Source organism: Salvelinus fontinalis, chromosome 20 (genome assembly GCF_029448725.1).
Source record: "Salvelinus fontinalis isolate EN_2023a chromosome 20, ASM2944872v1, whole genome shotgun sequence".
Taxonomy (NCBI): domain Eukaryota; kingdom Metazoa; phylum Chordata; class Actinopteri; order Salmoniformes; family Salmonidae; genus Salvelinus; species Salvelinus fontinalis.
Window position 1 is genome coordinate 33,994,349 of NC_074684.1, and position 15,880 is coordinate 34,010,228.

At 45.0% G+C, this 15,880-nt stretch overlaps 1 protein-coding gene across 1 annotated transcript in view; it reads right to left on the minus strand.

Moving 5' to 3' along the window:
• LOC129817763 (formin-like) overlaps nucleotides 1–12,685 on the minus strand; it is a 61,122-nt gene extending 48,437 nt beyond the window's left edge. Inside the window, exons 1-6 of the mRNA XM_055873307.1 lie at nucleotides 11,193–12,685; nucleotides 10,161–10,967; nucleotides 9,611–9,998; nucleotides 9,286–9,397; nucleotides 5,827–5,888; nucleotides 3,903–4,516 (exon numbers count right to left, since the gene is read on the minus strand). Coding sequence (XP_055729282.1) covers nucleotides 3,903–4,516; nucleotides 5,827–5,888; nucleotides 9,286–9,397; nucleotides 9,611–9,998; nucleotides 10,161–10,967; nucleotides 11,193–12,571 — 3,362 coding nt within the window. The 5' untranslated portion in view covers nucleotides 12,572–12,685. The remainder of the gene's footprint in view (nucleotides 1–3,902; nucleotides 4,517–5,826; nucleotides 5,889–9,285; nucleotides 9,398–9,610; nucleotides 9,999–10,160; nucleotides 10,968–11,192) is intronic.
• Nucleotides 12,686–15,880: the final 3,195 nt, after the last annotated feature.

Here is a 15,880-nt window from a genome sequence, read left to right on the forward strand (position 1 = left end):
GGACAGAGGAAGATGGTAAAAAGTGTTATTGGCAGATGAATCTAAGTTTGAGGTGTTCGAATCACAAAGAAGAACATTTGTGAGAAAAAATGAAAAGATGCTGGAGGAGTGCTTGACGCCATCTGTCAAGCCTGGTGGAGGCAATGTGATGGTCTGTAGGTGCTTTGGTGGTGGTAAAGTGAGAGATTTGTACAGGGTTAAAGGGATCTTGAAGGAAGGCTATCTATTTTGCAACGCCATGCCATACCACCCTGCATACCACTGCTGGCTTGCTTCTGAAGCTAAGCAGGGTTGGTCCTGGTTAGTCCCTGGATGGGAGACCAGATACTGCTGGAAGTGGTGTTGGAGGGCCAGTAGGAGGCACTCTTTCCTCTGGTCTAAACAAAGCTCCCAATGCCCCAGGGCAGTGATTGGGGACACTGCCCTGTGTAGGGTGCTGTCTTTCGGATGGGATGTTAAACGGGTGTCCTGACTCTCTGAGGTCATTAAAGATCCAATGGCACTTGTCGTAAGAGTAGGGGTGTTAACCCTGGTGTCCTGGCTAAATTCCCAATCTGGCCCTCAACCATCCCGGTCACCTAATAATCCCCAGTTTACAATTGGCTCATTCATCCCCTCCTCTCCCCTGTAACTATTCCCCAGGTCGTTGCTGCAAATGAGAATGTGTTCTCAGTCAACTTACCTGGTAAAATAATGGATAAAAAAATAAAATAAAAAATACCCTGTGGAAGGTGCTTAATTGGAGCCAATTTCCTCCTACAGCAGAACAATGACCCAAAGCACAGCTCCAAACTATGCAATAACTATTTAGGGAAGAAGCAGTCAGCTGGTATTCTGTCTATAATGGAGTGGCCAGGACAGTCACTTTCAATTTCAATTTAGAGGCAGATTATTAAGGTTTTTTGGAGTGCAATGTTCAGTGTCCAAATACTGTATCTCTGTTGAAGGTTGTGGATCTTCCAGCGGGACAACAACCCCAATCACACATTAAAAAGCACCCAGGCCAGCCAAGTCCAGATCTGAATCGCATCTAAAAACCTATGGCGAGATCTGAAAATGATTTTGTCCATGCCATTCGTTCTTATTTTCTAAATAAACAATTTAAATCTAAGTTTACAAAAATAAATTGGTTCTACAATGTTGAAAATCCATTAACATGGTGTGGAGACCAAACGTTTTCTTCAATTTCAACTTATTTTTTTAAGAAATAGGGAATTATTTAAGAAAAGTGCAGAGGTGACAGTATATTTGGCAGCAACAAATGTTGTGCTATTTTCTCTGTTCCTTTCTCTCTGGCAATCACCACCAGGATGAAAGACCGTCCAGGGAGGCTGTTGGTGCAACAGCAATTTAACAGAGTCACACCCATAACATAACAGTTTGCAGTTGTCTACATTGGCTGGATGGAGAGCTGTGAGTGGGTACAAGTTCGTTCAAAAGGTTTCAGATTAAAGTGCAACAGTAGAGAGGATGGCCAATGGATTGGACGACACACAAATCAATGCCTGCTGTGTAACTGGCAGACGACACTATATTGTCTACTCTACAGCCCCCCAAGACGTTTATACCAGGCTCTTATGAGCCAAACCTAGAAAAAGGTTGGGATGGAAGCAATTTGTCAATGGAACCCATATCCCACAAGGAATGAAAAGGCTTAACAGGAACCAAAATATGGTTGAACAAAATAGTGCACGATTGCTAGCTTGGTCCTAGGTCTGTTTGGCATGAAAACGACCATAGAAGTTGGCTATACTATACAGCACTAACAGACCTGGGAACAGGCTAAGTGATCCGATCTAGACCGGGTTACTGTAAAGTGCTGTGACAACTGCTGATGTAAAATGGCTTCATACACTGAACAAAATAATATAAACACAACATGTAAAGTGTTGGTCCCATGTTTCATTATCTGAAATAAAAGATCCCAGAAATGTTCCATATGCAGGAATGTCCACCAGAGCTGTTGCCAGAGAATTGAATGTTGTTTTAGAGAATCTGGCAGTACGTCCAACCGGCCTCACAACCGCAGACCACATGTAACAACGCCAGCCCAGGACTGCCACATCCGGATTCTTCACCTGTGGGATCGTCTGAGACCAGCCACCCGGACAGCTGATGAAGCTGAGGAGTATTTATGTCTGTAATAAAGCCCATTTGTGGGGAAAAACTAATTCTGATTGGTTGGGCCTGGCTCCCCAGTGGCTGGGCCTGGCTCCCCAGTGGGTGGGCCTATGCCCTCCCAGGCCCACCCATGGCTGCACCCCTGCCCAGTCATGTGATATCCATAGATTAGGGCCTAATGTATTTATTTAAATTGACTGATTTCCTTATATGAACTGTAACTCAGTAAAATCATTGAAATTGTTGCACGTTGCGTTAAAAAATGTTGTTCAGTATACATCTGATTTATTTTACTCCAAATATATTGTATTTGCTTGATATTAAGATAACTGACAAATGTCCTATCCCACTGGGCCATAACTGCTTGAATCAACGTTGTTTCCATATAATTTAAAAACAAAAATAAAGTGTGATGACGGTGAATCAATGTGGAAAACTGATTGGATTTGCAAAAAAATCATCAATATATGCGATTTCTTAATTTTTTTTTTATCACCCAACGTTTAACATACATTCAATGACATGGTGACAGTTATTGTTGATTTCCTGTCGTATTCACATGAGTTGACATCTCAAACAAATGTAAATTAAAACTAGACGCTGAAATGACGTCTGTTTCCACTGGGATGGAGTTGTCCATACTTAGGGAACTTTAGGAAAAAGGACCCCAGGATGTGGGTGTTAGGGGATATAACCTTGGTAAATATCAACTGTTTTTTGCTGCTACTGCAGGTAAAATGTACATCTTATCAAAATGGAAATCAAAACCTGCTCTATCAGCATGACAATAGTGGAACTAGGTATTCTAGTATTCTATATATGGGGGCGGGATCAGTGATACATGTGAACATCGAGGTGGGCGGGATCAATGATAAGTGTGAACATCGGGGTGGGCGGGATCAGTGATAAGCGTGAACATCGGGGTGGGCGGGATCAGTGATAAGTGTGAACATCGGGGTGGGCGGGATCAGTGATAAGTGTGAACATCAAGGTGGGCGGGATCAGTGATAAGTGTGAACATCGAGGTGGGCGGGATCAGTGATAAGCGTGAACATCAAGGTGGGCGGGATCAGTGATAAGCGTGAACATCGAGGTGGGCGAGATCAGTGATAAGTGTGAACATCGAGGTGGGCGGGATCAGTGATAAGTGTGAACATCGGGGTGGGTGGGATCAGTGATAAGTGTGAACATCGGGGTGGGTGGGATCAGTGATAAGTGTGAACATCGGGGTGGGCGGGATCAGTGATAAGTGTGAACATCAAGGTGGGATCAGTGATAAGCGTGAACATCAAGGTGGGCGGGATCAGTGATAAGTGTGAACATCGGGGTGGGCGGGATCAGTGATAAGCGTGAACATCGAGGTGGGCGGGATCAGTGATAAGTGTGAACATCGGGGTGGGCGGGATCAGTGATAAGTGTGAACATCGAGGTGGGCGGGATCAGTGATAAGTGTGAACATCGAGGTGGGCGGGATCAGTGATAAGTGTGAACATCGGGGTGGGCGGGATCAGTGATAAGTGTGAACATCGAGGTGGGATCAGTGATAAGTGTGAACATCGGGGTGGGTGGGATCAGTGATAAGTGTGAACATCGGGGTGGGCGGGATCAGTGGTTTATCTGTTGTGTTTTGCAAAGTAAAAAACAACAACTTTACAATGGTGATTACGATGTACAAATGGAAGAGCAATAACGATTTTGTTATCTTATACAAGAAAGAAAGAAACTTTGGGGAAAGAAACATTTGATTGATTGATTGATTGATAGTTAGATGTAACACCTACTTGTCCTGTATCTGTATCCTGGTCCAGTAGAGAGGCTTCATGAGACAGGCTGGTTCCACAGCAGGCTTCCTGTGGGGTTTATCCACCAACACACTGTAGTTAAGACCTCCTGGAGGGGGGACACAGCCTGGTGGCGGTGGAGGGGGTGGAGGGCTGCAGCCTGGTGGCGGTGGAGGGGGTGGAGGAGGGCCGTCAAGTCCCTGGGTCTGTTTTGGGAAAGGAGGAGGAGGTGGAGGAGGAGGAGGAGGGAGAAGAAGGGGGGAAGAAGAGGGAGAAGAGGGAGAGGTAGCCTGTCCAGACAGATTTAGACTGATAGAAGCCAGGCCCAGTCTCTTAGGCACGTTGAGGGGGGGTTGGAGGCCCAGCCTGACACCTCCCTCCTCATCCTCAGGGGTTCTGATAAAGGTCTGGCGGTCCGTCTGGACGCAGACGTTGTGGACGGTCCGGGGTGAGAGGTCATCTCCCGTGGATACGGCCACGTCTCGGAGGTCTCCACGGCGGTGGTGGGCACCCAGGACTAGGTCGCTCTGTAGCCGGGCCAGGTGGCACTCCAGGTGGAATACACGCTCCTCATTGTCCCCTCTCATCTGGCGCAGCAGCTTTCCAAAGTCCTCCTGCAGTTAAGGTTAGGGCTGTGTTAGGGTTGTGTTAGGGTTGTGTTACGGTTGTGTTGGGGATGTGTTACGGTTGTGTTACGGTTGTGTTGGGGTTAGGGTTGTGTTGGCGTTCTTTTAGGATTGTGTTAGGGTTAAGGTTGTGTTAGGGTTGTGTTAGGGTTAAGGTTGTGTTATGGTTGTGTTAAGGTTGTGTTAGGGTTAGGGTTGTGTTAGGAGTGTGTTAGGTTTAGGGTTGTGTTAGGGTTAGGGTTGTGTTAAGGTTTGGTTGTGTTAGGTTTGGGTTGTGTTATGGGTGTGTTAAGATTGTGTTAGGTTTAGGGCTGTGTTAGGATTCTGTTAGGGTTGTGTTAGGATTGTTAGGGGTGTGTTAGGGTTAGGGTTGTGTTAGGAGTGTGTTAGGTTTAGAGTTGTGTTAGAGTTGTGTTAGGATTGTGTTAGGGTTGTGTTAGGATTGTGTTAGGGTTGTGTTAGGATTGTGTTAGGGTTGTGTTAGGATTGTGTTAGGGTTGTGTTAGGATTGTGTTAGGGTTGTGTTAGGATTGTGTTAGGGTTGTGTTAAGATTGTTAGGAGTGTGTTAGGTTTAGAGTTGTGTTAGGAGTGTGTTAGGTTTAGAGTTGTGTTAGGGTTGTGTTAGGGTTGTGTTATGGTTGTGTTAGGGTTGTGTTAGGAGTGTGTTAGGTTTAGGGTTGTGTTAGGATTGTGTTAGGGTTGTGTTAGGAGTGTGTTAGGTTTAGAGTTGTGTTAGAGTTGTGTTAGGATTGTGTTAGGATTGTGTTAGGGTTGTGTTAGGGTTGTGTTAGGAGTGTGTTAGAGTTGTGTTAGAGTTGTGTTAGAGTTGTGTTAGGGTTAGGGTTGTGTTAGGAGTGTGTTAGGTTTAGAGTTGTGTTAGAGTTGTGTTAGGATTGTGTTAGAGTTGTGTTAGGGTTGTGTTAGGAGTGTGTTAGGTTTAGGGTTGTGTTAGGATTGTGTTAGGGTTGTGTTAGGAGTGTGTTAGGTTTAGAGTTGTGTTAGGGTTGTGTTAGGAGTGTGTTAGGATTGTGTTACGGTTGTGTTACGGTTGTGTTAGGGTTGTGTTAGGGTTGTGTTCGGGTTAGGGTTGTGTTAGGGTTGTGTTAGGGTTGTGTTAGGGTTGTCTTAGGGTTGTGTTAGGAGTGTGTTAGGTTTAGGGCTGTGTTAGAGTTGTGTTAGGGTTAGGAAACTAATTTTTGTATATTATGTAAAGGAATAGGAAAAACAGCTGTATGACCTACAGGTCGGTGTCTGGGTCGCAGTTAGTAAAGGAGACGTAGTACTGTGCTTTACTGACCTGTATCTTCTCCATCTCCTCGTTGCATTCTCTCTTCAGCTGCAGGAGGGCTGCCTGGTGTTCTGGAGGACAAGCAGACCGTGATGAAATATACAACTTAACCACAAGGTGGCAGTAAGTCTGTATAATCACAAAATACATTTCCATATGGTTACCGTACATCTTTATATGTGTTCTCCTAAACATTCTCATGACAACTATTTATAGATGTACACTGCCACTCAGTACTCTGGACACACCTACTCATTCAAGGGTTTTTCTTTATTTAGACTATTTTCTACATTGTAGAATAATTGTGAAGACATCAATTCTATGAAATAACACATATGGAATCACGTAGTAACCAAAAAAGTGTTAAACAGATGAAATATGTTTCAGATTTTAGATTCTTCAAAGTAGCCACCCTTTGCCTTGATGACAGCTTTGCACAATCTTGTCATTCTCTCAACCAGTTCATGAGGTAGTCACCTGGAATGCATCTCAATTAAAAGGTGTGTCTTGTTAATTTGTGGAGTCCATATTATGGCAAGAACAGCTCAAATAAGCAAAGAGAAACGATAGTCCGTCATTACTTTGAGACATGAAGGTCAGTCAATCCGGAAAATGTCAAGAACTTTGAAAGTTTCTTCAAGTGCTGTCGCAAGAACCATCAAGCTCTCTGATGAAACTGGCTCTCATTAGGACCGCCACAGGAAAGGAAGACCCAGAGTTACCTCTGCTGCAGAGGATAAGTTCATTAGAGTTAATTGCACCTCAGATTGCAGCCCAAATAAATGATTTACAGAGTTCAAGTAACAGACACATCTCAACATCAACTGTTCAGAGGAGACTGCGTGAATCAGGCCTTCATGGTCGAATTGCTGCAAAGAAACCACTACTAAAGGACACCAATAAGAAGACGAGACTTGCTTGGACCAAGAAATACGAGCAATGGACATTAGACCAGTGGAAATCTGTCCTTTGGTCTGATGAGTCCAAATTTGAGATTTTTGGCTCTAACCGCCGTGTCTTTGTGAGACGCAAAGGAGGTGAACGGATGAACTCTGCATGTTTGGTTCCCACTGTGAAGCATGGAGGAGGAGGTGAACGGATGAACTCTGCATGTGTGGTTCCCACTGTGAAGCATGGAGGAGGAGGGGAACGGATGAACTCTGCATGTGTGGTTCCCACTGTGAAGCATGGAGGAGGAGGTGAACGGATGAACTCTGCATGTGTGGTTCTCACTGTGAAGCATGGAGGAGGAGGTGAACGGATGAACTCCGCATGTGTAGTTCCCACTGTGAAGCATGGAGGAGGAGGTGAACGGATGAACTCTGCATGTGTGGTTCCCACTGTGAAGCATGGAGGAGGAGGTGAACGGATGATCTCTGCATGTTTCGATCCCACGGAGGAGGTGTGATTGTGTGTGGGTGCTTTGCTAGTGACACTGTTTGAGCTTAGTGGCACTATCATTTGTTTTTCAACAGGACAATGAACCAACACACCTCCAGGCTGTGTAAAGGCTATTTTACCAAGAAGGAGAGTGATGGAGTGCTGCATCAGATGACCTGGCCTCCACAATCACCTGACCTCAACCCAATTGAGATGGTTTGGGATGAGTTGGACCGCAGAGTGAAGGGAAAGCATCCAACAAGTCCTCATCATATGTGGGAACTCCTTCAAGACTGTTGGACAGGCATTCCAAGTGAGGCTGGTTGAGAGAATGCCAAGAGTGTGTAAAGGTGTCATCAAGGCAAAAGGTGGCTACTTTGAAGAATGTAAAATATTAAATATATTTGGATTTTTTAAACACTTTTTTTTGGTTACTACATGATTCCATGTGTGTTATTTCATAGTTTTGATGTCTTCACTGTTATTCTACAATGTAGAAAATAGCAAAAATAAAGAAAAAACCCTTGAATGAGTAGGTGTGTCCAAACTATTGACTGGTACTGTGTATTTCTATGATAATCAGCTGGTGCCTGTGTGAGCACAAGGAGTGGCCCCTGCCAAACACACCTGATGTGTTATCGGATGGATAAGAATTTAAGAAGTGAACGTAACAGTTCCTGGCACCACTGTACACACAGCCCTGTCCCAAAACAATGTCCTTGTGACATCAGTCATCTAGAGACCAGGCAGCCTTCTGCTGTGGACAATCACAGGGACAGGGTGGAGGAGTGTTTACCATCCCATTAGTATAGTATGAGTAATTACCTTCCCGTTAGACTATGGGATTTTACATTTACTACAGAGATACTACAGAGAAAACATTGACTCTCTCTCTCTCTCTCTCTCTCTCTCGCGCTCTCTCTACCTATCTACTGTTCTGTCTCTATTGCATACTGTAACTTTCAGACAGGTTTAATTTCATTTAAATTCCAGCCAATTCAGGAAGTACATTGTAATTCCAATTATTTTCAATGAGGCAAATGTGGAATTGGAATTTACTGTAATATAAATGGAATTGAACCCATAGAGCTCAGCTAGACACAGCAAAGAGCTGGCCTGGCTGGCTGCATGGGTCAAGGCCTAAATCCTAACTTGAGACCTGTACACAGAACTTGAATTTCCATGCAAATCTCTCTTTGACATCATTAAATATGTTATATAATCAGAGGTATCTCACACACATACCTCAAGTTACCGTTGGGTTCCACCCATAGTGAATATTTGTTTACTACACTGCTCAAAAAAATAAAGGGAACACTTAAACAACACAATGTAACTCCAAGTCAATCACACTTCTGTGAAATCAAACTGTCCACTTAGGAAGCAACACTGATTGACAATAAATTGCACATGCTGTTGTGCAAATGGAATAGACAAAAGGTGGAAATTATAGGCAATTAGCAAGACACCCCCAATAAAGGAGTGATTCTGCAGGTGGTGACCACAGACCACTTTGGCGGTGGGTGGCTCTGGCAGTGCTACTCCTTGCACAAAGGCGGAGGTACCGGTCCTGCTGCTGGGTTGTTGCCCTCCTACGGCCTCCTCCACGTCTCCTGATGTACTGGCCTGTCTCCTGGTAGCGCCTCCATGCTCCGGACACTACGCTGACAGACACAGCAAACCTTCTTGCCACAGCTCGCATTGATGTGCCATCCTGGATGAGCTGCACTACCTGAGCCACTTGTGTGGGTTGTAGACTCTGTCTCATGTTACCACTAGAGTGAGAGCACCGCCAGCATTCAAAAGTGACCAAAACATCAGCCAGGAAGCATAGGAACTGATAAGTGGTCTGTGGTCACCACCTGCAGAATCACTCCTTTATTGGGGGTGTCTTGCTAATTGCCTATAATTTCCACCTTTTGTCTATTCCATTTGCACAACAGCATGTGAAATGTATTGTCAACCAGTGTTGCTTCCTAAGTGGACAGTTTGATTTCACAGAAGTGTGATTGACTTGGAGTTACATTGTGTTGTTTAAGTGTTCCCTTTATTTTTTTGAGCAGTGTATAAGTTGCTTTTTGTCCTTACCGGCTTCTGTGTATTTCAGTCCCACTTTCTCCTCCTTAGTTGGGGGCCAGATGGCCTGCAGACGGCCTGGGGTGGACCGGTCCTCTCCATCACCTGGGGTCGACGCCCGCGACTGGCAGAGGCACAATATTTTAAAAAATATTTCAAGACAGTCTATATTTCAGGCATTAAGCACTTAACACAGAAATGAATGTCCCAGCAAACTGTGAAAGTTCCTACAACATTAGGGAACTCTTCAACAACGTTAAATAACGTTCCAACTGATTACCCCATTCACTCATATCAGACGATAGAGAGAAATCATGGTCAGATCAAGACAACATACTTTTGAATCAGTTTTCTTTTCAGGAGTCTTGAAGGTTCTCTCAAAGATCCAGGCCTTCCTCTTCACTGCATCCTGGTCCCGCCTCAGGGGCCTGGGGACGAAAAAGGCCTTGAACGCATCAAATGCCACCTCCGCACTGGAGGGAGGCTTCTGAGGTTCCTTAGGTTCTGAGGGTTCTAGAGTCTCAGAAGGTTCTGAAGATTCCAGAGGCTTTATCACAGACCGTTCTTCAGTCTTCTCTTTCTCTGTATCCTTCTCTGTCTTTTCTGTCTCTGTATCCTTCTCTGTCTTCTCTTTCACCTCCCTCCCTTCCTCAGGTTCATCGCTGAATTCTTTAGACTCTTCTGACGGCTCGGACTCCTTCCTCTCCTCACCTGTAGACTCCTTCCTCTCCTCTCCTGTAGACTCCTTACTCTCCTCTCCTGTAGACCCCCTCTTCTCCTCTCCTGTAGACTCCTTCCTCTCCTCTCCTGTAGACTCCTTCCTCTCCTCACCTGTAGACTCCTTCCTCTCCTCTCCTGTAGACTCCTTACTCTCCTCTCCTGTAGACTCCCTCTTCTCCTCTCCTGTAGACTCCTTACTCTCCTCTCCTGTAGACTCCCTCCTCTCCTCTCCCGTAGACTCCCTCCTCTCCTCTCCTGTAGACTCCCTCCTCTCCTCTCCTGCAGACTCCTTCATATTACTGTTATCATCCTTCTCCATGTTCAGGAACTGGGAGAGCTGGTCCAAGAAAGTCCCCTGCCTCCTGCGAACCATCTTCTGCTCTCTCCTCACAGGCTTGTTCACACCCAGGTCTGATGGTGATGGTGGTTTGATCAGGGCCACTATGTCCTGATCCGGCCCTGCCGCTCCCTTCTTTAGGACCCTCAGACCACTGAAGAGGGCAGGCAGCTGGAGGGGCTTCTCCTCCGGAGAACTGAGGGAGAAGGTGGCTCGGATGGAGGTGGTGCCAGGGGGAGGGCCACTGGTTGGACCTGGGGTTGAGGTTGGCCCCTGGGGACTTGTTGGGTGAGAAAGCCCGGCGGTAGACTTTGCCTCTGCAGGTGCTCTCTCTATCACTTCAGAGGACAGCATAGTTTCAGAAGGACAAGACACCACCCTGTCATTCCCAGTATCGGTCTCTCCTCTCTCCACTACTGCCTCAGTGAGACTGTCTGAATCTGAGTGTGGGTAGGTCTCCCCTCTCACCTTCACCTCAATGCTAGACCCACATCCTGGCTCCTCAGTCTGTCCTGTAGTACCAACAACAGTCTCCGTTTCAGCGAATGTATGCTGCTGCTCCTCAGAAACAGGTTCAGTCCTGATCATGGTTAGAACCACAGTTCTGTTGTTTGAAGATGGTGTTCCACTGGTGTCAAGTTTACCAGCTCTTACTGCAGAAGGGTTAGCAAGGTCTCTGGTCACATCATTATCAGGTGTTGGTAAGTCTTGAGGTTTACCAGCTCTTACTGCAGAAGGGTTAGCAAGGTCTCTGGTCAAATCATCATCAGGTGTTGGTAAGTCTTGAGGTTTACCAGCTCTTACTGCAGAAGGGTTAGCAAGGTCTCTGGTCAAATCATCATCAGGTGTTGGTAAGTCTTGAGGTTTACCAGCTCTTACTGCAGAAGGGTTAGCAAGGTCTCTGGTCAAATCATCATCAGGTGTTGGTAAGTCTTGAGGTTTACCAGCTCTTACTGCAGAAGGGTTAGCAAGGTCTCTGGTCAAATCATTATCAGGTGTTGGTAAGTCTTGAGGTTTACCAGCTCTTACTGCAGAAGGGTTAGCAAGGTCTCTGGTCAAATCATCATCAGGTGTTGGTAAGTCTTGAGGTTTACCAGCTCTTACTGCAGAAGGGTTAGCAAGGTCTCTGGTCAAATCATCATCAGGTGTTGGTAAGTCTTGAGGTTTACCAGCTCTTACTGCAGAAGGGTTAGCAAGGTCTCTGGTCAAATCATCATCAGGTGTTGGTAAGTCTTGGATTTGATTATCATCTGTACATGTTCCCTGTTTATTGCTGCTTGCTGGATTGGTTTCACTGTCTGTTAACCAGGTTAGTATGTCGTGCTTGTCTGTAGATTCATCTGTGTTGTTGCGAACATCCTTGGCGGTGTCTTTGTCATCAGTGTTACTGATTTCATCACTTTTTAACATATCTTGATGACTTTTGTCTGTGGATCTGTACAGACGTTGCTGGTCAATTATCTCTGACTGGTCTGTACTGGGACAGTCAGTGGCTACGTCCTGATTGGTGCTGCCTGTAGCACACTGTGTGTATGTGTCTATAGGCTCCTTCCTACTGCAGTCTTCTGATGCTCCACTGTTCCTATGTTTGTCTATGGACACTCTCAGTTCATTTTTTAAAGAATCCATTGGCCCCACATATCCTTGTAAGTGAGATGTCCTTTCTGGAATGCAGCCATCCGATTGGTCTGTTGACCCACCATTTCCTTGCAAATGGGTCTTCTTATCTGCGATGTAGTCTTTTGACTGGACAAGACATCTACCATTTGCATCTTTCTCCTCTAAGTCCATGATGTCACTCTGTGCTTCTGGAATCCATTGAGCCAGACCTCCATTCCTGTCACAATCCACAGAACAGCTAGTCCCTGGTGGCATCCAATCCACAGACTCCAATTCCCTGCAGCCCTCTGTTCCACATACTTCCTCTCTCTCATTGGCCCGTACAACTGTGGTGGGAGTGGTGGATTCTCCATTCTTCTGAACCACACCTACTGCACTTGAATCCCCTCCTGTCTTCTCATTTCCATTGACTTCAACAGATGTTCCATGACTTCTGTTGATGTTCCCGGGAGAAGTGTCTGTCTCTTCAGAGAGAGTCCGGAAGAACTTCAGGACCGGTGTCTCGACATCAGGCCGCAGGGACTCGGACCGGTCGGAGCGGGTGAAGATGGTGGAGTTGGAAGAGGCCTTCCCCTGAGCAGCATCACTGTTGCCGTTAGCATTCATGTTTACTTCGTCCATGGTTGAGATCTTTATCCAGGTTTAAATCATCAAAAAATAACTAATAACTAATATGATTCAGGCCCAAAGCATATCCAGCGATCTCCCCACAAACCGTTCACTTTAATGCATGTAATGTACTTGAATCTGTCTCTAATCCAGGTAATACTGTGTTAGTTCAACACAATGTGGCCATTCAGTGTTGACGGGAAACAGTACATCCGTACACCTCCAGAAACACATGCTGCGTCTGCTCCAGAGGAAATTAACAAGAAAATAAGAATGGGATCTCAATCCAACTATTAAAACAAAATATTCAAACAGATTTTCCTCTTTTTTTAGCCACTCTAACAGTTGATGGAAGTTTGAGTAGTAATATTCTTTGAAAAGTTCTCCAAAAGTTGAAGGTGTTGATGGAGATACCATATGTCACCAAAATGTTTTGTGGGGAAGAAACATCAGCATGGAAAAAATAACCAGAAGTGGTACTTAGTCACGCAGTGAGTTAACAGTACTTTTTTGCAACACATTCATGAGCTCTACCATTTAGCTTTAATAAAAACTCTATCACCAGTCTCATCTTCTCCTTCTCTGTTCAGATCCCTCTGTCTTCTGTTCAGATCCCTCTGTCTTCTGTTCAGATCCCTCTGTCTTCTGTTCAGATCATCCCTCTGTCTTCTGTTCAGATCCCTCTGTCTTCTGTTCAGATCATCCCTCTGTCTTCTGTTCAGATCCCTCTGTCTTCTGTTCAGATCATCCCTCTGTCTTCTGTTCAGATCCCTCTGTCTTCTGTTCAGATCATCCCTCTGTCTTCTGTTCAGATCCCTCTGTCTTCTGTTCAGATCATCCCTCTGTCTTCTGTTCAGATCCCTCTGTCTTCTGTTCAGATCATCCCTCTGTCTTCTGTTCAGATCCTTCTGTCTTATGTTCAGATCAGATCCCTGTCTTCTGTTCAGATCCCTCTGTCTTCTGTCCAGATCCCTCTAGAAATTTCTCCAACTAGAATGTAGCAGACCTCATCCAACTCTCCAGCTTCGTCACCTTCTCTCTTCACTGAAGACAGTCTGTCTGCAGCAGCCACAGTATCAGACAGTTGGTCTGGTTCTCTCCTCCACAACCGACCCTGACGCTTCTCCTCCTTCCTTCTCTCACTAAAAAACAATCCTTCCCTGCAGTAGGCTTTAGCAGTCCTCCCTTTCCAATTCTCCAGCCTCTCCTTTCCTTCCCTCTTCACTGAATACTCTGTCCACAGCAGTAGTAGCCACAGTGTTCGAGTGAATCAGACTACACCCTAAGACTACACCCTTCTTTATTTCTCCCCTTTGGAGTGGTACTCTGCTGTCCACCCAGACAACAGTACAACACAGAACACCACACCCAGATTGACGTGCTGACTGACTGTAGGTTAAACAGGGCTGATGCAGTAGGATCTGGAGTAGGTGAGCTATTCTATTCTACTTCCGTTGTGCCCCTTCAAGCATGGCTGGATCTACATCCACTTTGTGTGAAGTAGAGAGAGAATTCTGTCTCCCGGAACTCAGAGATTGGTAGCCTATTTAATAAAAAGTAGATGTGGAGGGTCTCCACTCTCTCTTGTGAACTGACTGACCAACCACAACACGAATCAGCTACTTACTGTTCAATTTGATTTACATAGAAAGTTACTCTTGTTTTCTTACATGGTAATATAAAGGTGTAAAGTAGCGGTGAATAGAAACGTTTAAAAGCTATGAGGAAACAGACACAATCAATTACAAGGTACATATCATGGTAGGTATTAGCCTAGCAGTTAGCGCATTGGGTGCAGTGACCCGAAAAGTAGCTGGTTTGAATACCAGAGATGACAAGGTGAACAATGTATTTGTTGTGCACTTGAGCAAGACACACACAGTCTAATCGCTCCCGTAAGTCACTCTGGATAAGAACGTCCAAAATGTAATAGTTGTCCGTTGTATTTGAAAAGGCACCTCTTTTCCAATGACTCTATACATATCACTTCTCATACTTGTTTGAATTGCCATGCTGTCACCGCATGGTGTAGTTACAGGCCAAATTCATACAGTATCAAGTATGTAACTTGAGTTGAGACTTACAGTATAGTCTCTAAGGCTTCTGCCTAACCTAGACTGCTGTACTGCTGATGATTAGGCTTTACATTACATTTTTGTCATTTAGCAGATTGCTCTTATCCGAAGAAATTAGGGTTAAGTGCCTTTCTCAAGGGCACGTTGACAGATTTGTCACCTAGTCAGCTCTGGGATTCGTATCAATAACCTTTTGGTTATTGGTCCAACACTGTTAACCACTAAACTACCTTAGTCATAAGGGATTAATGGAAGAAAGAGGTTTATGGTTCCAAGTCGATGAGTCAGTGTGTGTGTTAGTAGATCTTGACTATTGCTAAAATCTTGGTGCAGATTTTCAGGCTCTCACCTTCTGTCACTCTAATGTTTTAACCAGCAAAACTCCAAACCTAACAAACATTGTAGTCTACTACAAATTACGTAGCATTTAAAGTTACTTCATTAGTTACTCTCGAAAAAGACATGGTCATTGAGAGATTAACTGAGATACTTGGTGTGACCGGTACAGAGCAGGCCAACAACACCCCGCCCTGCTTAAACAGTCACACCAGGCGCCTGTCAACAGGTAGCTGCTAGGAAAGATAGCTGGTGGCTAGCAGAAATCCACACACACACACACACACACACACACACACACACACACACACACACACACACACACACACACACACACACACACACACACACATACACACACACATACACACACACACACACACACACACAGTCACGCCCTGGCCATAGAGTGGCTTTTATTCTCTATTTTGGTTAGGCCAGGGTGTGACTAGGGTGGGCATTCTAGTTTCTTTATTTCTATGTTTTCTATTTCTTTGTTTTTGGCCAAGTGTGGTTCCCAATCAGAGGCAGCTGTCTATCGTTGTCTCTGATTGGAAATCATACTTAGGCAGCCTTTTTCCCACCTGTGTTTTGTGAGTAGTTATTTTCTGTTTAGTCTCTGTTACCTGACAGAACTGGTCGCTTTCCTTTTGATACTTTTTTCGAGTGTTTTTTGATAATAAATAAAATCATGAACACGTTTCACACTGCGCTTCCGACGACAGGCGTTACACACACCAACCATTCATCAGTGGTGATGAGTTCTATCTCGTTAGTTCACACACCAACTATTCATCAGTGGTAATGAGTTCTATCTCGTTAGTTCACACACCAACTATTCATCAGTGGTAATGAGTTCTATCTCGTTAGTTCACACACCAACTATTCATCAGTGGTGATGAGTTCTATC